General features: G+C 37.4%; 1 protein-coding gene across 2 annotated transcripts; it reads right to left on the bottom strand.

Annotated features, from left to right (window-relative positions):
• Window positions 1-6,989: 6,989 nt before the first annotated feature.
• Window positions 6,990-13,459, bottom strand: AVPR1A (arginine vasopressin receptor 1A). 2 transcript variants are annotated; one of them, XM_011925960.1, is made up of 3 exons: window positions 11,668-13,459; window positions 9,217-9,441; window positions 6,990-7,143 (listed from the first exon to the last, which is right to left on the bottom strand). In XM_011925960.1, exons 1-3 carry the CDS (start codon window positions 12,644-12,646, stop codon window positions 7,121-7,123), a joined length of 1,227 nt encoding a protein of 408 aa, XP_011781350.1. In that variant the 5' UTR covers window positions 12,647-13,459; the 3' UTR covers window positions 6,990-7,120. The 2 variants fall into 2 exon arrangements, with proteins under 2 accessions (XP_011781350.1, XP_011781349.1); XM_011925959.1 differs by lacking the exon at window positions 6,990-7,143 and having other exon boundaries at window positions 8,692-9,441.
• Window positions 13,460-22,805: the final 9,346 nt, after the last annotated feature.

The following is a 22,805-nucleotide window of genomic DNA, read 5'->3' as shown; positions in this document are numbered from 1 at the left end:
TTTAAGGAGCACTACTTTAAAGGACCAGGATTTGAAGAAGAGTGAGCTGATAAGAGCTGTGTAAGCAATGCTAAAAGGACAAGGGTAAGGAGTGGATCTCCAGGTATAAATGGACAGGAGCCAGGCTGGGGCAGAAGCTAATGAGCTTGGGAAAAGGGGTGCATTACTTGGCTAGATGGGCCAGCATAAAGTGGTGATTTACCAATGTTGGAAGCCAGTTCCTGGGAAGGAGAAAAATATATTCATGCTAGGAAGTTGAATATTCTAATTTACGGATCTGCATTTAGCTCTTGCCCCCTTCCCCCAACACAGCCCCAAACTGGACAGTCAAATGGAGAAGCCATGCACAAGATGGCTGGAAATAGGGACCCTTTTCAAGGTTAAAGAAATTATAGCTGATGAGAAATTATTTCCCCCTCTTCCTGAAATGTTGTTCAGAGACACATTTTCTGCATTTAAATAAGAGAAGAAAATAACACCTAATTAAGCCTAAAACATTCAGGAAAAAAAAGTTAGAATTCGTAAAATCTGATGAATGATAGGTGTCCGTTTAGCTCTCGTTTACCAATAGAACTACCAAACTGAAACTGGTCACATACCTCTATTTTCTACAGATAAATTTAATTAAAAATATTTGAAATGGTAAAGGCTAATTTTAAAGCTTCTCATCCTAAAGAAGATATAAATCATATTAACATTTTGTTTTCCAAAGATCCTGAAGTTGCTTATCTCCCTGGAATGTCAATTGAAACACAAAGGCCTTGGAAAGCACAGACTTGAACAACTCCCATAACAGAAACAGAAAAAGCAGTGAGTGGTTTAGAACAAATGAACTCTGAAATTTTTAGCCCATGTTTGATGTCAAAATAATACCTTATTCACCTACTCAAAGCATTCATTCCCATACTATGTGTGTAATTGACTATAAATTAAAGATTTCTCTGAAAGTTGTCTTTACGGAACGAAAAAGTATATGCTTAAGGAAATTACGAGTTTTGCTTAGGCAGGGTAAGTCATTTAAAAAATTCCCTGAAAGCTAATTTTTATAGTTGTCTAAACTATAATCTTATTGAAGTTTCTCAAGAATTCTTCACCATATTAACTGTAAATTAAAATAGATACAGGAAAAAAAAGACATTTATGCATATTTTCAAAGAACTTCCAAATGGCATAGTTTCCTCTTCTTTTGCTGTCATTGGGATCCCTCTTCTCATCTTATGCAGCTTAATCATTTATCTGCATTGCTTTGAGTCAGAGATGGAGTAGATTATTTGATACAGTAGTAAATGCCATTTCTAAAATACCATTTGAAGCAATCGAAGGATAATTACCAGTTAAAATATCCCTCAAATTTTTGTAGTTTATGTTCCAGTTCTTTTGAAAAATTGGAGTTAGATAAGAATCTTATCCAAGTTCTTTGTTATATCTGAATACATTGGCTCCTTTGGGTTTTCAAAAGGCTTTCAATATTGATGGACTGTTCTTTTCCTTTCAAGAGCTCCTGAGGAGTAAACATTTCTTACATATTCCGGGATGTGGATTGGGCCCTGTTTTTCTCACAAACTACAGGACCCAAGGAGCAAGACACATTACTCATATTCAGATTGTGAAAGAGCCCTGTTCCTTTGCAACAAATTGGTTCTATTACCTAAAAGCTGAGTCACAGCTGGGAAATGGAGTTGGTATAAAGAACATGGAGTGAAGAGGGATGTAAATGTTTCTGGCAGAGGTTTTAGCTAGCATCTGACCCAGATGAAAGACTAGTTATGGCAGGATTTTTAAAAACTATTTTGATTTGTTTTAAAATATTGCAGAGATGTTGTTGAATCTATCTTATATGGCACTGAAATATAATAAAATATAATTAGGCAAGCTGGAGCAAAGATCTGGACTAGGACATTAAGGACACAGTGGATATTATTAATATAATGTAACACATTCGCCTGTGCATTTGCTTGTGCTTGACTGTGTGGAAAAGAATGTTACAGAATTTGCATATCAACATGAAGAACAGGTACAATAATCAAGATAAATAGAAAAACCAGTCACCTGAGACTGGTTTCCATCTAAAGTACTGAGGGAGACCACCCCAACCCGACTTGATGGCAAGACTGGTAGACCATCTTGAGATGATCTTGTTACTTGTGCCTATGGGAATGGAGGGCAGTTCAACATGGACAAATATCGACTGTATAAGATTTAAACAGATACATTAAAAGGGCAAAAATCTGAATTATTAGGTACCCTTATATGTTTATTAGGTACCCTTATATGTTTCACAACTAGTATAAAATAAAATTTTTAAAAAGATTCTTTAAAAGCTCAATGTAGTTAGAACTCTTTGATCTAGGAAAAAGACAACATTCATTTTGGGATGAGAATGGCTCTTTTGCTTAGAAAAAACATCTTAAGGATAGTACACTGTTTTGAAATACATAGTCTAAGTGAGAGTATTTTAGACAACAAAAAGCTAAATTGTTCTACATAAAACTGGAGGAGAAATGTTCATTTCTGGCAGAAGGAAAACCAAGGGTTTGGGGTCTTGGTGGAGAGGGGAAGGCTAGGCAAGATGACAGCCAGCAAGGTTATGAAGAGAAGGATGATCAGAGACTAATCCCCCTTAGAAGGGATGCTCATGGACTTCAGCATAGTGAATATGAATCCCTGTCTCTTTGGAGGCATAATCTAAGCTCCCAAATGACCCTCTAACCTTCAGGAAAACCCCATTACACAGTCAGAAATGTGGTCAGGGAACTAGTGAAGAAAAAGTAGTCATGAGAAGTAGGCTAATGAGCTGGGGATGGACAGCAACAGAAGCAGGAATTCATAATAATCCTCAGGATTCCTTTAAGATCTAAGGATAGGCACGGACTTTGCACACTGAATGAGATGAGGCTAAAAGTACTTTACTTGAAAATTGAAAGAGTGAGCACAGAGAGGTACAGTCAAAGGACATCCTTCCAGGCTGTAGCTACTTATGTGACACAAGCTTATGGGATGGGGTTGCAGTAAAAACATCGATGCTTTGGTGAACCATAAAAGCTGGACCTTTTGGCAGGGATTGGGGGGTTATAGACATATACTATAAGTTCTGCTGAAGTCCCACTGTGTTGTGCCAAAGGACAAGTGGCCATTACTCTGGTGGTGACAAAGCCTTTCTATTAGGATAAAGTTTGGACTTGAATCTGTAAATCCTTTTTTTTTTTTTTTTCCAACCAAGATGATTGATTTTTTTATTTTTTTTTTCTGAGATGGAGTCTTGCCCTGTCACCCAGGCTGGAGTGCAGTGGTACGATCTCAGCTCACTGCAACCTCTGCCTCCTGGGTTCAAGCAATTCTCCTGCCTCAGCCTCCCGAGTAGCTGGGACTACAGGGACCCGCCACCACACCCAGCTAATTTTGTGTTTTTAGTAGAGACAGTGTTTCATCATGTTGGCCAGGCTGGTCTCGAACTCCTGACATCATGGCCTGCCCGCCTCGGCCTCCCAGATGCATTAAAGTGACTTTCCTAAGATCATTTGCCAATAGATGGTGGAAATACCAGACTTCCAGTACTTTTGTTGCTGTACATTACTGCTTCTTGTAATTAAAGCTTTATATTGTAAACATTTATTGTAAACATTCACAATATTTTATAACACCATATATGGATTACTATATACATGTGTGTGTATATATATATGGATCTAGAATATCTACATTAATTCCATTAATTGAACATTTTTTATATGACTGGCATTAAAAATGTTTCTTTATGAATTTCTTTATGGGTCTCTTCTGGTGTACAATGAAACTATTATTTTAGTTTTACCTGATCCATAGGACTTTATGAAAATGTGCTTTGGTAGAAATATTGTTTATTTTCAGGCACTTATAAGTCTTTTGAAATAACAGTGGTATTTTAAAATAGATACTTCAAATTCTCTTTCTTCCATTCTGGGCATTCCCTGCTTCTATGGTTCAAGCCAAACCCAAAATAAACCTTTTAGTTTGTGCTATTAAGATTCAACTTGTAAAAGAAAAAAAAAAGTTAGACAGTATAAGTTATAAAGTTAATATAATTTAAACTTATTAGTCTACTGGGAAAAGATCCTAATTTTGAAGACTATTAAATGGGAATATTTGTAATCTTTAGGCCCCAGAAGTCAGCCTTACCAACGTTAAGAAATAAATGCACGTAGATGATGTTTTTTAGGGCTGAATGACAAACATGACCTCTGCTAACCTCAATCATTTTGTTTGTCTAAATACAGACTATAACAAAATTGATTTGATTCCTTAATTATAATTTATTGAAAGGGCGGTTACAAATTTCACTTATTCTTGCTACGGTCACTAAAGCACAAACATTTTTGTGCTCAAATATCAACCTATCAATAGCTACCAACTGTAAAACCAGTCTTTAGTTTTTCAAAGTCAAAATAATTAACTTGAAATATATTTCACTGTCAAACTAAGTTGTAAAAGAATTATTTCAAACAAATGTAAAACTTATTTTTATTTATAGAAACAAGCCAACACACAGTAAAACTGAGGAAAAAATACAATAGTTTTTTCAATATAATACCACAAGCCATTTTTTCTGTCAAGGATCAAATATTAGATACTATCACAAAACATTTTAACACCCATTCAAAACAAGAATCATTCAATTGCCCCAGGAAAAAACACACTGAAATTATTTTACATAGCATCATAATCTAGGAGAATAGAACATTCGAAAAACAGTTCCAAAAAATGGAATACTAAAGATGCAACATTAATTCTTAGTATATTTGTTATGGTAATGAATTAAAGCGTTATAGAATATATTCAAGTCAGAAATCCTGTAGTATGAAGACAACTACCTTCATATGTGAAAATATTAATTATTTTGTATCAATAATAATTATTCTGGTTTTTATATCAGATTTATCCTCAGATTTTCTTTTCTGAATTTGTTATTAATAATTTGACCATGGAACACAAAAAGATTTCATTCATTCTATAATACTTTGTTTTAATTATTATTTAGAACATAAATCAATGTAAAAATGTGCGTATATACATACACAAATACATAAAACTAAAAAAGAAAAAAGTGGCATTTAATGTTTAGCCATAATAGTATATGACATACTACAGGTCACACATACATTTTCATTCACGATAACTTAGTATGCCTAATTATTATGTTAAAACAATATTCTTAAAATGCTTATGTATACAATGGAATCATAAAATTTGTGTGATTCAAACCATTTACAGTGTCTTAGGCACTCAAAAGAAAGAAACTTTCTTCTGAATAATTCTTAAATTTTGACTCAAATTGGCTGAGGTCCAATTCTAATTGAGAATCATTCTCTAATACTTACCGTCCTATGTTACTTATGATTCCAAATGTTGTCAATGATACTGAGTGGTACCAAAAGGGCTGGATGGAGGGGATGGGCAGGGATACAGTGGCTGCTTCTGCATTTCCAGAACTAGCATCCCAGACAGCCCTGTCCTGGGCTTACTCTGAATAAACCTATTGCCTCCAATATGAATATCCATAAGGCCCCAATTAACATGGGTTTGTCTAATCTCTGATATTTGGGGTGAAGGATTAGGTTTAGTTTCTCCCTAGTTGTCATCTAACTAAATTTTAGGTAGAGACAAACTCTGAAGTCATAATTTAACACTCCAAAAGTCCAATTAAGTTACAAAAACAGGCTTTAGAGTCTGAAAACATCAAACTTTAACCTAATTGGGTTTCTTGTGTAATAACAGATGAAAGTTGGGTTTCTTAATTATTAGTTATTAGTGGTTGTCCATTCTAGAAACTGTAATAAGCTTGGCAGAGTCCTGTGTATTATTAAGACTGCTTAGTGTTTTTTTCTCTAAAACCATACCCTTCCCTCAATCATGGCATAAGACTTCTTTGATGATGATGGAAATTCTATATGTAAAACGAGTATATAATTAACCCAAGAATTTCACTGATTTCCTTCACAATTGTGTTCCAAATGAAATAAAAGCCAAGTAGTTTTACACTTTAAAATACATGCTCCAAAATTAACCCATTAAGCACTTAATAATGCACTCTAAATTGTTTCTTTACCATCATCAGTTAACACTCATCAAATGCCCAATTGACTAGTTTATCCCTATTGTTGGACATTTTTAATGTATCACATTCCTAAAACCCAAATAGAGGCATTAAAATTGTATACTTGCAGGATCTTCCCACTGTTAACTGTGAAAAATAAAATAAGGTACTGCAACACATGTTTTTCTTGACTGTAAGCTGTCATTTGGCATCATATCTCAGGTCTTCTCTTTGGTCAAGAAAAGGAAAACTTCCCTTCCCAGAATACTTTTTCAGTTTCTCTTCTACTGAAACAGACAAGCAGGTAGGTTCCTTCCAATTTGAAATATTGTTTTGAGATATGTGAATTCCACTTCTGGGTATGTAACATTGAGAAAATTTAGCAACCAGACAGATGAAACTTCTCAGCCTAAACCGCAGAGAATAAGACCACACATTTGCCTAGTGCAGAACTAGCACCCAGATCTCATGTCTCCCCAGCCCATTTTCCACTATCTCATCTCCCAATACATTTAAAAGGAGAAAATACAACTGGGTAGGATGATATGCACTTTTTGTGAGAGTTGTTCTCAGAAATAACATTCATATTGAATTGTTTTGCTTGGGGGTACACATCAACATTTTGAAGTGAGATCTATAGGTTCTGAGGTTCTTGCTTTGGAAATGGATTTAGAAAAAAATGGGTTCATCTTAGTTCCAAAGCAAAAGGCTTTAGTTGTCTAAAGGCTTTAGTTGCTTTAGTTCCAAAGCAAAGAGTTGTCAAAAGGACTGACAGTCTTAGAGTGCCAGTTTACTGAGAAGCTACTCTAACTCAAATAATGAATTAATTAATTTAGTTATGGCTTATATTGGACAGTACCCTTTAAGAGACATATTTATTATTTTTAGAAAGAATTTGAAAACCTAGGGAGCCCCTAGGTTTATAATCTCTATAAAGCATTTGGAAACATGATTTTAGGCATATCTGTATTAGGGAGCCTAAGGGCTGAGAATTTCGAAAGGCAGGAGAATGAAGAGGAGTAAAGTTATTGCTTCCAGGTTCTCACAGTGCTATCCAGTTCTCATTTTCTTATCTACAAAGGTAAAAAAGAAACTCAATAATACTATTAAAACCATGCTGGCCAACATGGTGAAACCCTATCTCTACTAAAAATATAAAAATTAGCCGGGCATGGTGGCACCCTCATATAGTCCCAGCTACTCGAGAGGCTGAGGCAGGGGAATTGCTTGAACCGGGAGACAGAGGTTGCAGTGAGCCGAGATCACGCCACTGCACTCCAGCCTGGCAACACAGCAAGACTCTGTTTCAAAAAAAAAAAAAAAGCAACTATAACTATTACTTCCTCTTAAGGATGCAAAATATTTATGATGTATTCTCAAATCATTGCATGATCTCTAAGAAGAAGAAGAAGCCAGACAAAATAGCTAGGAAAAAAAAATCACTGAGTTCCATTAGTCAAAAATGTAATAACAACAGCAAAGTAGTGTAATTGATCTCTGTTTAAAAATGGAAAAAACTGAGGCTCCTGGGTGGTTTTGATCTACCTGCATTCAAAGAAAAGCAAGTTCTGTCTTTAAATTCGAAAACTTTAATCAGGCAGAAGTCAAGCTGAGCGGTCACTGAAAATATTGTCCAATGAATCAACAGATCTATATTTAAATTTTAGGATTTTATATCCCAGCCATGAAAAGAACCAATTTAGTTAATAAAAAATAAACCGGAAAACATCTGTGCAATTTTGGAGATCCCAAGGCTATAATAAAAGCAACTGCTAGCATGTGTATAGTACTTTACTATTTCTGAAGTTCTTTTAACATATTTGATTTCATTTAGTCCTCTCAACAACCCTGTGAGGTAAGCGTTATCAACCCCATGGTAAGTCAACCCCAAGGAAACAGAGGCTTTATATGTGTTTAAGAAACTTGCCTAAAGTTGTGGATTTAATAATGAACAAAGCCAGTCTGAGCACAGAGCAGTTCTCTTTCCATCTGTCACCCATGTCCCAATCCCATCTCATCCCTGCTTTGCAATTGTTAGATGAGTGAGAGATTGGAAAGACAAAGCTATTTTTAATTAAACACGTTGGGACACTTTGTATCCTGAGTCACTCTTTAGGATACTCATATTATGAATCTGAATTCCCCAAACATGAAGATAATCATCTTGTTAATATTCAGCATAGCACAGGATACCCTTGTAACACAGATCAAAATACGTGTACAATGTCCAAGAGAAAGTCCTTGTCTACTCTTTTAATAAAATTTGGTACCTTGAGCAATCATTTTCTACTCTTTTAATACAATTTGGCTTTCCTCATACAAATCTGACTAAAACAACCTCGCAGTGGGGGGGGGGGAAGATATTTTTGGCCAATCAACATTTCCTCTCACCTTCAGCATCTCAGTTATCATGCTTTTCTTTACCAATAATATGTGAGGAACTGAAAGGAGGCCACTGCCAGTTGTAAAGTTACCATTTTGAAATGCAAGGTGATTGATAGCTTCTAATAGAACTTTGAACTGGCCATAATGAGCAGGAGCTCATTAGGCACCAGGCACTTGTACCCCTAGGAGGTGCCATCCCATCTCCAGGACACCGTTTAAGGCTGCATTTTCTGATGCACAAATTAATTTTATTGGATGAAAACATAATTTCTCTGAAATTTTCTCTGAATACTAAGGCTGATGATGAGCTCTCTTTGTTCAGAAATAGTGCCATACGTTATATGACTTTTAAACTAATCAAGTCTTACTTATGATGTTAGAAATGAAAATAAAAGAAACCGACAACAAAATATAAAGCTAAGGTGGTAACAATTTTTCCTTTAAAAATGTAACTTCTGTTATATTTCTGGGAATTAGACCTGCATATTTTAGTACAGCATGTTTTCATTAATATTCCATACAAAATAATGTCTAGTTTTTGGTAGCAACGTGAAAATGCAACTAGAAACACAGTCTTGTACCCAATGAATTGATTTATGGTTATATCAGTAAAGTGCATTTGTTCTTGTGATTTCTAGCTCAATTCATCTAATGGGCCAAAAAGTCAATCACAAGAGTTAAGTTGCATGAACACAAGGCTCAAGTTGAAACAGGAATGAATTTGATGGACTTGGAAGATTTAGGCGAGTCCTTCCACATACCCGTACTGTTTGTTGGGCTTCGATTGTTAGAATAAAAAGTCTGTCTTCTGCTCATACTGTCAGTGTCTTCTTTGTTGAATTTTTCCTTAATGTTTTGGCAGCATGGGAAGCTTTGAACACAGTCTTGAAGGAGATGGCCACTAAAAAACATGTATATCCAGGGATTACAGCAGCTATTCAAGGAACCCAGTAATGCCGTGATGGTGATGGTAGGGTTTTCCGATTCTGCATGAAAAATATAAAGGGAAATTATGTAATATAAGTAACTGAGCCCTAGAGGAACTCATTTTTCTATTAACTAATTAAAAAGGAAAACCTTCTGGATTAGCATAGAAAATGAACTATTTTGTTTATCAATCAGGGAAATGGGGAGTGTTTGAAAATTGCTTGACTATGAAATATTTTTGTAAGCAAGATGCCTTAAAATTAATTCAAGTATTTTAAAACACTATCAAAATATTTAAATAGAATGAGTGGGAATTTTATGAGGTTAAGACTATTAAATAATTCATTGAAAAAATCTCTATCTTCGATACTCGAACTAGAATGTGCTAATGACACAGCAGTTACAGAATGGCTACGATTTTAATGAAATTTTAAGGGTCCATAATAACCATGTATACCAAATTGTATTTATCCTAATAACTCAGGAAAAAATATTGCATTAGGGATCGAGTTTAGCAGTTTTAAATATTCCTGTAATATGAAAACTGTACAGAAGAAGTCCCTGAATGATATAAGCTTTAGTTGTTTTTCTCTGGTTAGAAATTTGGTTTGATTTTAAAAGAAAACCGTCTGTGACTGTGGTTCAAACAAATTACGTTAAGAAGAACAGCAGAATTAGGAAATTCCAACAGGATTCTAAAATATTTTATGATAATTAGCACTGGTAAACTGCATAAATATTATAACCTTTCACAGTGGATCTACTGTGCTGATAACATACCTTTTCTAAAAATAAGAATAATCAATGAACACGGACTTTTCCTTGATTATTAAATATAAAGTTGGATCTTCTCACTCTTGTTATGCCAGAAAACAATTACAGGTTATTATTTAATCATACTGAGTGCTAAGATGCTGCTATCAAAGGTGATCAGGAGCCGTCCTAAGATGGTGTGCACAAAGAATGAAAATCACCAACATATCTATGCACAAGTGAAGTTTTTATTACTTGTGTGTAAATCCTGCTAAAGCAATAATTAGACTGAATTTCTTTATTTAACAATGTTAAGAGGCTTCTAAGATCAAGCAAGATAAGAAATAGTAAACAAAAAATAAAGTGTTTATAATGTATTTTTCATTATCGCTGGTATTATAGTCTGTAAGAATATTTAAGTTAAATCCATGCTGAAATGTTCTATTTGCAAATATAACTTCCAAAGCATATTACATACCTCCCCTACTTCAATTCCAAAAAGCAAAAGGAGACAGCTACTCCTAGATACCTATTTCCTGTTACCAGAAACATTCTGGTAACAACCGTACCACAGAATTTATTTGGTTTGAGTTCCAACAAGCATTGGAATTTATTTAGTTTGAGTTTTTGTCTTTACTAGAAGAAAATATTTTCAAGATGCAAAATTATATAATTTTTTTGCAAGTCACTGTGAAGTTAGTTTTTTTAGTTTGAGAAGGAATTAAAATCAAACACAATAGTAGGTGTAGAGAACATTTCCAGTAAACTACTGTAAGAGTTGTGTGGAGAGGTGTAGAGCTGTGTGGTCAAACTAGTGGTGAAAGACTAATGAATCAGTCTAACGAATTTAGTTTATCAATAATCCTGCTTTGAAATACCGAGAAAAAAGTGTTAAAGTAATCATTGTTAGAAAAAAATAAACAGATTATAATGAGAAAGGAACCTTATTAGCTAAATGCCAAATTGGAATTACTTTCTAAATAATTTTTCTCCAGCTTTCTTTAGAAATATATGTCTGCTTCTATCCTTGCCTCTGAGGCATTTCTACACATTTTTAAAATTAATTGTAATACTTTTCACAATCCAACGAAAAGCAGTTGTGATAGTAAAGTATTTTCCTGAATCCAACAGACTTGAAATGGTGTTAATACAGTAGCTAGTGATTTGGTAGAAAGTCAATATCTGGCTTTGTAGTTGCCTGGCTGACTCTAGGACACAGCTTCTGGAATTGTCTTAGGATCACTGCACACTACAAATGCAGAGTCCTGAGCCCCATTCCAGACATTCTTAATTAGAATGTCTGCATAGGGAATCCAGGAATTTGCTTTTTTTTTTTTTTTAACAGTGTTCCTCCAAGGTGCGATTCTTACATACACACAGAAGTTTAAAAACTACTGCCCTAGAAGATATTATGAAGAAAATTGCTAGATTCTCTCCCTCTCTCTTTCTCTGACTCTCTCACACACACACGCACGCACGCACAAACAACACACTCCTATCCCTGCACTGTCCTCTATTTTCACGTCACGTACCGGTCCAGACGGACTTGGGATCCCAGACAGACCACATCTGGATGATAAAGAAAGGCGCCCAGCAGACGATGTAAGCCGTCACGATCACAAAAGTCATCTTCACCGTGCGGATCTTGGCCCGGGAAATGGACTTCACGCTGCTGACACAGGGTGCAAGCAGGAACCCCTTTTGGAAGGCGGCACCCGCTTGCTCTGCACCCTTGCTCTGGCGCGACGCCGTCTTCCCGCGGACGTTGCGCCAGATGTTGTAGCAGATGAAGCCGTAGCAGGTACCCAAGATGACCACGGGCGCCACGAAGATGCCACCCGTCATCCAGGTCACGTAGGCACGAGAACCCCAGGGCTGGATGAAGGTGGCCCAGCAGTCGCGGGCCTTGGTGACATTGTTCACCTCGATCATGGAGAAGACGAAGTACTGCGGCGTGCTCAGCACGAAGCTCAGCACCCAGGCGGCTGCGATCATGAGGCGCGAGCGGCGCGCGGGCTGTTGCAGAGTCTTGAGCGGGTGGCACACGGCGATGTAGCGGTCGGCTGTCATGACTACCAGCATGTAGGCCGACGCTAACATGCCGAACACCTGCAGGTGCTTCACCACGCGGCACAGCCAGTCGGGGCCGCGGAAGCGGTAGGTGATGTCCCAGCACATTTGCGGCAGCACCTGGAAGAAGGCCACGGCCAGGTCGGCCAGGCTGAGGTGTCGGATGAAGAGGTGCATGCGGGACGTCTTGCGCTGCGTCCGGTGCAGAGCCAGCAGCACGCTGCTGTTGCCCAGTACGGCCACCGCGAAAGTCACCGCTAGCACGGCGATCTCCAGCTTGGCCAGCTCCTCGTTGCGCACGTCCCTCGGCGGGCCGTTGCCTTCCCCGAGGGCTTCGGCATCCCGGCTCTTGTTGCCAGCGCCGGTAGCCAGAGGCCACCATGAGCTGGAGTTGCCCGAGGGCCCCGCGTCGGGACCAGCGGAGAAACGCATGCGGTCCATGCAGCGCCTACTTGGCTCTCTTCGGAGCCCCAGCCCTCGAGGGCCGCTCCCTCCCGCCTCGGAGGACTTGGGCTCCTCGTCCGAAGCGGACTGTCCTTGGCGCGCTCGCCGCTTGCCTGCTCTGCGATCCCTCCAGTGGGCGTCTCCCGGAGCAGCGTCTCGCCTGCCCACTGAGCAGCTCTCAGCAGGGTGAGCCGGCCCCTCTCCCTGCTCTGCCTTTTTTCAACTTGGGCGAAGTCGGGAAGGTGAGCTCGAGCTTCCGGAAGCACTGGGTTCCCAACTCAAGTATTTACGCGGTGCTTGTTTCCTCGGGACGCGCTCCCTCTCGCCCTATTGGCGGAAGACTGCTGGTTGCCTACTCCCGCTCCCTAGAGTTTTTTTTTTTTCTTCTCCCTACGTCGGTGTTTGTCCTCTTTGCATCACTGTTGAGGGGGTGGAGCTGGGAGACTCGCAGATTCCTCCGCACAGTAGGCGGGATCGTGGCGCTTTCCCGCCCTTCCCTTCCCAAAACTTGGACAACTGGACGCCTCATGCCTTTTCTGGGTTCGTAGCCTTTTCCACAAACTTCTCTCACTAGCCTTCCTCGCTAGGCTCCTTAACCATGCATTTGACTTCAACAGGCACGCTAAGCGCGGTACCTGGAAACCTCCAGTCCATGCACCGGCGCTCTAGCTCCTGCACCTGAACCTGGCTCTCGACCTCACCTCCTCCAGTCCGGGTTTCTTCCTTCTCACCGAGCTCACCCGTGCAGCTAGTCTGGCAAATTTTATTCCCGAGGCAAATTTTCCCGGGGCAAACATTTCTCCCCACTCGTATTTGTTACCCTGTGTTTGCTACGGCAAGAACGCACTCGTCACTTTGCAGTCCCCGTGGCTGCTGTGCCTGTATTCAACAGCGCGGTTTGGGGGGAGTGTCTCCTGGTTTTCTCTGTGGAGACTAGGGACTTAGGGAGTTTTCTCTAGATTCCTGGGGGTTTCTGCAGGAAAAGCCTGATTCCCACAGCGGGGATGGCGTAAATTTGGCCGCAGTAGTCCGCGGGCACCGTCTGATTACTACTGAGTCGTGAGGACATCTTTTTGGGTGGACAAAGATCAGCTGCCGGACAGCGGCCACCGAGGCAGTGCTGTCCAGGGCAAGGGACAGAAAACCCGCCAGGCTCCTGCGCTCAGAAGTGAGAAAGAGGAAATCTCAAGAGAGGAAAGAGACCCTGGGAAGGAGGAGAAACCACCATCTACCTATTAATCCCTTACTCTGAACAGCTGGAGCCCCTCTGCAGGGGCCGGGGGGAGGCAGAAAAGCTATCTCCCTCGTTGGTGAATATATGCCTCGAAGGACCGCAAGGGGGAGCTGTTTTCAGGCAATTTTACAAGAAAGGAAGATTCTACCTACTGTGTAGATGTAGGAGCATGACTTTGTTGGTCAGAACGTTTCTATTGTGGCCGTGGTATAAATTTGATTTTCTCAGAAAAATATCTCCCTCTGTGAAACGCAGGCAAAAAATGCAAAAGATTTTATTCATTGCAGTTCTCAGTAATAATTCCTCTTTACTGTCCAGTTCATTCATGCAGTTACCAAGGTTGTCACGTTAAAATGCTGGCCTTGAAATCTGGAGTCCTGCTTCCTGTGGCTAGATAATCCTGGGTCTGTGCGTCTTATAAATGGGACTGAAAGGACCTGCCTTTCCTGTTGATGAGGTCATCGGGATGATCACGTAAGACAATGTTCTGTATGGGGGAAATGCTCTAAAAACTGAAATCTGTGTTGTATTGGTTCATTTTCTCCAAGATATCCAGAAGGCAGAAGATTGAAATGGTTCAGGGATGGAAGGTAATAGGTAAAAGGATTCCAGACCACCTGTCTGGAAGAAATCCTTCAAGCAATTAGGTAATAGTCACTAACACAGATAATTGACCTTCTTTTAAGTCACAAATTACACTATTAGTGCTCCTGATGAGAAAGAATGTTGATGGAACCTAGTGTCTGGGTATTGCAAAAGTGGTCTGTTGGCCACAACCTAGTGATTTTGTGGCTCTTGGCCCTACACACTTTTAGTGTCTTTTCAGGAGAGGAAATCTGTAATACAGGCTCACCAAAATCTCTGTGGAGGTTCTTATTCCAGGAGAGAGGGTGGTGGCCTCTCAGGAAATCATCTGTGTCAGACAATCTGATCCAATCATAAAACTGTATCCAATTATCCAATTTATAAAAATAACCTCTCAGGTTATGTTAGTGGATACAGTTGGAAGATATTATTGTTCAGTGACAACAGTACCAATTATCCATATATATTAAATATATATATGCCTGATACATAGATGTATGTGTATATGTATGCATTGAGCATTCTATCAACTATCAATCATCTATCTATCTATCTATCTATCTATCTATCTATCATCCATCTATCTGTCTCTCACTGGTTGTGCTGGATGTCATGGGGCCTAGAAAGCAGGAAAAAAATGTTCACTGCAGATGGTAGAACCAGTCCCTTTTTTTAAAGCCATATAGTTTTAAACATGTTTTTTACTTAATTTAACTGGTTCTATATACAAAGGAAAGCAGGACTATTACAATATAGACTCACTACTCATGTGCCTCACTGGACCTGCTACTAAAATTACCCCATAGAGAGTAAAATAACTGTGGTTTTAAAATATGAAAAAGAAACCACCACAAACAATATTTTATATGGCACCTTGTGCTTTTTCTTAGAGCAATTTATATTTTCTCTTTACTTTTTGTGTTATTTTCCTTCTCTTTGTAGATTTCAGTTAACAGATTTTAGGGGTGAAATAATGAAAAAAATAAGGAAGTTGTTCTTACATATCCTGGAATAATCATTCTCTTTCATTTACCAATCTTCTTTTCTCTCATTTTGTAATTCTAGGTATTTGAGAAGTACTTCGATTCATGGAAGCAGCTATCTCCTTCACTTACTAGCTGTAAGACTATGTTTTCATCTTCAAGTTTCAAATTCTTCCTCTGTAAAATCTTAGTGATTAAACACAATGCAGTTGCTGCAAGGATCATATAAATGGTTGTTTAAATTTCTGGCATTTTATCAATGTTCAAAGCATTTTTTTTCATACATGTAAATCCTCCATATTACCTGCATATTACCTGCTATTAACATTTTCCCTTCCAATTAAAGCAACATATTCCCAATTTACGTACGTGCAATGAGAAGACTTTCATAGTTAAATATGTTGGAGAAGTACTGTGTATGCATCCCACCCTCTCCTGGTGATTTATACATAAAAAGGACCTGAGAAACTTCAGAAAAGAAACTTACTTAACCTTGTTCATCAATGTTTTCCAAGGTTATTTTACCATGGAAACCCTGCATTCTTTTACTTTCCCCATGGAATGGTGATGAACATGTCACAGGACAAGGTGACAGAGCAGGAGCATCACCATCTTGGACAAGTACTGCCATTTTAAAGTTCATTTTGTTCAAAAACCACCTAAATCCAAAGGGCATCAGCCTAATGGCCAAAGCCAGAGTGACCATAAGCCACAAATGACATCTCTGACCAGAAACATTCCAAACCCCTCCCTGACCAGAGACATGTCAGCCCCAAGATATCCTCCCCTCCAACCAGATACATTCCAGTCCTGCAATTGACTTCTCCCTTATACAGAAACATTCCACGCCGGTGATAAGTTCTCTTACCCTAAAACCAATAAATGACTCTTAGTCTGTAAGAGACAATGCTCCTGACTGAAATTTGCCAGAAGCCCCTTTCAGGTTTATTCTCCAAAATAAACCTGTCTTTGACTGCTGAGCCACTTTTTGTGTTTCTTTGCATATTTGATTGCTTCCTCTGCCCTATTGTTTAAGCAAAAATGCAGATTCACTGAGCCAGATGAAGGCATAAGTGACTATTCCTTTACCCTCTTCACATGTAAATTATCTTCTCAGTGAAAGACTAATCAAAGACTCGAAAGAATGCAACTGTTTGTCTCTTATCTACCTATGACCTGAAAGCCCCCGCTTTGAGTTGTCCCACATTTCCACATTGAACCAATGTACATCTTACATATATTAATTGATGTCTTATGTCTCCCTAAAATGGATAAAACAAAGCTGTACCCCGACCACCTTGGAGACAAGTCATCAAGACTTCATTAGGTTGTGTCATGGGAGTGTCCTTAGCCTTAGCAAAAATAAACTTTCTAAATTGATTGAGACCTGTCTCAGATACTCAGATACTTTTGGGTTCACAAAGACTAGGAGATCCTGTAGGATCTTCACTGGTTATTACATATTTTTGGTTTTCTCTTTGGTAAACCAAGTATAGCTCAATCACAGTAGAAGTAGTAATAACAACGACACTAGTGACAATAATAATAGATAATATGAACATTTACCAACATTTGTTACCTATACAATAGGTAAAGTCAATGGCATAGTACATGATAGTCCAATGACCACAGCACCAAGAAGGATTTAACAAGGAGATTTTATGCAATAAGTAAGGAGGATGCCAGGGATAGTTCCCAAAGCAGTGTCTCCCCTAACAATGGTGAAAACCGTTTCTAAAATCAGTATTATTTATATGTTCAGAAAATCCGTTTGCTTTTAAAATTACATGGTTGATTTAGTTTAAATGGCTTTTTAAAATTTAAAATCATTTAAATGGTTGAGTTTAAGACTTTTGCTCCTAATGAATTCATACTCATTTGGGTGTTCTGCATCTTCATGGTCAGCAGTTTTGCTATTCTGCCTAAATTTGATGATCATCAAGACTCATTCTTTCAGCATGCTGGCAACATTGAGGCTACCTCTGTGTATTCATTAATTTGTTTTTCACAAGTAAAAAGGTTTGCATTGTTTGAAGGGTGCTGAACAATAGTTGTGATACTATCATTTTTTATCTGCTGTGAATACTATTTATTAGAATTTTTTAATACTTATTTGCCTCTATTTTTCTTTAGGTTTGACAGGGGTTAGTTTTTTTTCTTAATATATTCTTTTTGTTTTGTTTTTAGGCATATTTAAGCTACTTTCAGTAATCAATTTATTTTTGACACAAGGTCTCACTCTGTCACCCATGCTGGAGTGCAGTGGCATGAGCACAGCACTGCAGTCTCAACCTCTCCAGGCTCAGGTGTTCCTCCCATCTCAGCCTCCCAAGTAGCTTGGACTACAGGCACATGACACTATGCCTGGCTAATTTTTGTATTTTTCATAGAGACAGGGTTTCACCATGTTGCCCAGGCTGGTGTCAAACCCCTGGGCTAAAGCGATCTGTCCACCTTGGCCTCTCAAAGTACTGGGATTACAGGTATGAGCCACTGTGCCTGGCTAGGCATATTTTAATGATGTGTAAACTTGCATTAAAAACACTATGACATAATCAGATTATGCATTTGTTAACATAACCTTTATCAGGAAAATGCAAAATATAAGAGTAAAACCACAAACTGCCAAGTTTGAAGCAACATATTCTATTTCTATTCTTTACTCTACTCCTATGTCCCATTGTCTGTCACCTTACACACTTGCAAGGTGCTTCAAAGTTTTTCAAAAGCCTTTTTATCTATCTCTAGTAATATGGACTATGTTGCATTTTATTTTCTATTAGGATTCTATGGTGATGATGATATATATATAACTAACTTATACTTAGAAAAAGCAGATGTGTTACCTGAGAAGAGGTTCAATCCATTGAATTGCAACCTCGATGTACATGAGAAAGTTTCTAAGATTTAATTTCTCTGAATATATTTAACGTATGGATGTGAAATGGAATAGGCCTGAAATATTTAGGACTTTTCCTCAGTGTTCCTGGAAATGTTCTTTGATTACCTGGTAAGTCAACAGGAAGAAATAACAAGAAAAACATCATCATTGCAGTTTCCTAAGTACTTGCAATCAGATGGATGGCTGGTGCTCCTTATTCATGTCTACATTGAAGACACTATTAAAAGGGAAGAATTAATATGTAACTGATGTTCAGAGAAGGCTTCTACACTTTCCAGAATCTCTGTTTAACCTTGTATTTGAATAGCTAGCCCATCTGCTCAACAATTTAACTATTCCTTCAATGATGATCTCTCACTGCCAGGCAAGCATTTTAGAAAAATGCTTTACACAACTAAATTCTGTATGGATTTATTTTATCATAACGGAATGGTAACTTCCTGTACTCAGCCATAGAAGATTTGGCAGAAAACTCTGTAATACATTTCAACATTACTTTTACTATGGTTATGAATAAGACAAAGAAAAAAATGAATCTATATGCATTCATTTATGATAAAAATAACTATTTTACTACTTAGAACAATATTATTTTAATTTAAAAATATTTCATTCTAAGGCCACGCACAGTGGCTCACACCTGTTATCCCAGCACTTTGGGAGGCCAAGGTGGGCAGATCACCTCGGATTAGGAGTTCAAGACCAGCCTGGCCAACATGGTAAAACCCCATCTCTACGAAAAATACAAAAATTAGCCGGGTGTGGTGGTGGGCACCTGTAATCCCAGCTACTCGGGAGGCTGAGGTGTGAGAATTGTTTGAACCCAGGAGGTGGAGGTTGCAGTGAATCGAGACTGTGCCACTGCACTCTAGCCAGGGCGACAGAGCAAGACTCCATCTCTAAATAAATAAATAAATAAAATACTTCATTCTAGTCCTAGTATCCACAGGTGATCACGTTTATGATATGCTTAGGTTTATAATCCTTTTTCAGTGTGTGTATGTATGTGTATCTTTTATAAAACTAAAACTAGACCATATTTTTTATTTTTCAACTTAGTAGCATTATGTAAACATCTCTCCATGTCTTTAAATATTCTTTTACATCATTAATTTCATGGATTCGTAGTTCTTTCTCCTATTAATGTGCCTACTTTATTTTCTATTTTCTCCCCACCCCTTATTTTTGGAAAAATGTTGGCCTCCCAGCTTTTCCCCTTGTTTTTATACACATGCTGCCTATAGATACCTCTTTATTCATATTCATATTTATTTCCTAAGGTTAAATTTCTGGAAGTGGAACTGCTAGGTCAAAGATTATGTAAAATTTTGATCTGGTTATCAAATCACTTATACACACACACACACATTTTAAAAACTAGAGTCAGAAGCTTACTCTGTTGCTCAGGCTGGAGTGCACTGCCACAATCATCGCTTACTGCAACCTTGACCTCCTAGACTCAAGTGATCCTCCCACCTCAGCCTCCCAAGTAGCTGAGACTACAGGTGTGTGATATAACACATGGCCGATATTTAAAAAAATTTTTTTAGAGAAGGCATCTTGCTATGTTGCCAGGTTGATCTTGAACTCCTGGTCTCAAGCAATCCATCCTCCTGGGCCTCCCAAAGTGCTGGGATTATAAGTTTGAGCCACCGTGCCCAGCCTATATATCCAAATTAATGCCTAATCAGCAATAAATGAGATTGCCCATTTTCCACAGCTTTGTGAACATGGAACAGTCCCATTGAAAAGAAAATCTTTCCAAATTTGATAAACAAATACGTATCTGATTGTTTTAATGTATTTCATCAGAAATATTTCATCATTTTTGTCTCATTATTTACTTGATTAATAATGAGTTAAACATTTTCATAAATGTCTTATAACTTACAAACAGAATCTGGGAGTGCTGAATTGTGATAAAGGAACTGCTCAAATGAGAAATTTTACTTTTACTTCTTCTCTATGAGCTGTTATAAATTATACAGAAAAAATAATACATGGTATATATTGACCATAAGTAGCAGAAGCTGTAATCCAGGTTTTGCATACATTATCTTATTTACTCTTCGTGAATCTAATGAGATGGGTTAACCACTATTTTACACATGAGGATGTGGACCTCCGAGAGGTTAAATAAATTGCCCAAGAACACACAGCCGGTAGTGACTCTGCTCAGATGGCATATTTGGGTTTTCTTTCTCCCAAGACTGTGCTCTTTCCCTCTACTAACTTGTTTCTGATAGAGTCACTCTTTCCACATTTGCTGTCTAGCTTGGTCTAGATAGAAAACATTTTTTTCTACTGCCATAATTCTTGCCATGGCTGTTATAGAGTTCATTTGTCCTCATAATTGGACAGGGCTAAGGGAGCAAGAGGCTTTTGAATTTCAGTGGTAACTCGACCATCTGAGGATCTCTTGAGATTCTGTTTCCTGGGTTTAAAAGAGCTTCCCTTTTCATCTCTTAACAATGTTGACAAATTACAACCTGTTTTATCTGCTTCATGTGGACCCATTCAAGCTTCACCTTGCCTCTTGTGTTGACTGAGATTTTCAGTGGGAAAAACAGTATTAGCCAGTTTAGTGTGGCGACTCTATCCTGACAAAACCTTATGAAATTGAAATCTTATTGTAAGCCTCATATTGCCTTTACGAAACTCCAGAATAGGGACTCACTGGAGGATATCCTGGGTTTAGCAATTAGTTTTGGCAACAGAGTATACTCTAGGGCACAGTAATCACATAGAAAATTAAACTAGGAGTCTTTGGCTTTTTAAATGTTTTGTTGTATTACTTTGTTTTAATCAAATATATTAGTTAAAATGTAATTTGCAAGATCAATGATGTGGCTTAGAAAAAAATAGAACGTCAGGTAACAGAGGCATCTTAATTATTGAAAGGAATCTGACTAAAACTACAATTAGAGAGTTAAAAATAACAAATCTTTTGAAATATAATTGTTTACAAACAAGTAAAAGAACAAACTGGATATATTTAACACCAAAATGGCCTAAGATATCATAATTTACCTTTTAGATTTGGTAATTGAACCAATACATATATATGAGAATAATTATGTTTTAATCACATAAATGTAAAAAATGTTTTTATTAATTATGATTTTGTGAGTTAGCTTGAAGTGCTATACTTATCAGTAGTAGCTTAAAATTAATTAATTGTAATATCATTTGAAAATATACCAATTTTTTGTAACCTCTTACCACTTTTTACTTTGTAGCATAAAACATTTAAAATACATTATTTGATGTGAGTCTCAGAACAATGTATATTGCAATGTAAGTGGCAGAATTCCATTTGCATCTTTTATTGCAATGAATTTTCTCTCATGATGCTTCTGCCATTTTTTTCTGTGCTAAGTGTTTCATTTCTTTATTCTAAATTTTTAGTTGACACATAATTATTTTAAGCCAAGTTTTATATTATGTGCATTTTTTTCTGGAAAAGGTTTTGATAGTAAAATATCAAAACTAAGTCATTAGAAGAAAGATAATTTATAGAAAACTTTAAAAAGCAATAACAAAGTTAGCCTTTTATTACTCTTTTTATTATACAATAAACTCTTTTCATTATATAATTTATTATACAATCATACAATTTATTATACAAAATTGTATATTTTATATAATTTTTATTATACAAAATAGTATAATTGTATTTATACAATTTATTATACAATTATACAATTTATTATTATGTAATTATACAATTATACAAAAACTCTTTATTATACAATTTTTATTATATATTTGTTTTCTAAGTCATCTTGTAGAAGATGAAAATATGAAGATGGGATCTATCTCTTAGTCATCTTTGTTTTCCTGAGTTCTAAGTACTATTTAAAAAATTGTATGATTTCTTTTTTTTTCATGCCAAAGAAACTGAAGGATGAGGGAATTTCTACAAAGATAGTGATTGTAATTATCAAGTACCAGAAAAAACAAAAATTAAAAAAATATTTTGGGGGCTTTGACATTTAGGATAATAGATAATTTTGTTTTTTTTATTTTCTGTGAGTCTTCTTTCAGTTATCAACTAAATACTGGAATTCTTGTATCAAAATACTTTCATTTGAGTTTCTCAGTCCCAAATTGACTATAAAAATGTAATTGTCGATGTTTGAGGAGGCCAAAAAATAATACTTCTCTGTCTTCCTTGTCTTCAGAAATAATTGAGAAATAAGCACAAGAGTCAGATCTATGGAAAACACAGTATTAGTTTAATAATTGATAAGTCTTAGATTAGAAGATGTGGTGCAGAGGTACAGCCCCAGTGGGGACTCTCTAATATTTTACTATTGAATGAGACCTACTTGTCCAGCCACCATTTTCTGTCTCATGGGCAGACAGCTTTCTGCATGGCACAGAGCAGTCCAGAATGACACTACCCTGTCTGAGGGGAATGATGAACCTCAGGGCACATCACCCTCAAAA

Source organism: Colobus angolensis, unplaced genomic scaffold (genome assembly GCF_000951035.1).
Source record: "Colobus angolensis palliatus isolate OR3802 unplaced genomic scaffold, Cang.pa_1.0 Scaffold67, whole genome shotgun sequence".
In the NCBI taxonomy this organism is placed as follows: Eukaryota; Metazoa; Chordata; class Mammalia; order Primates; family Cercopithecidae; genus Colobus; species Colobus angolensis.
Note: the sequence above shows the minus strand (reverse complement) of the source record. Positions and strands in the feature narration are given on the sequence as shown.

Excerpts from the sequence above, each read along its gene's own strand:
- AVPR1A (XM_011925959.1), bottom strand. The coding sequence starts at position 12,646 with ATGGACCGCATGCGTTTCTCCGCTGGTCCCGACGCGGGGCCCTCGGGC. Across the intron at positions 9,442-11,667 it reads TCCCAAGTCCGTCTGGACCG|AATCGGAAAACCCTACCATC; the intron begins GTACGTGACGTG and ends TTTTTCATGCAG.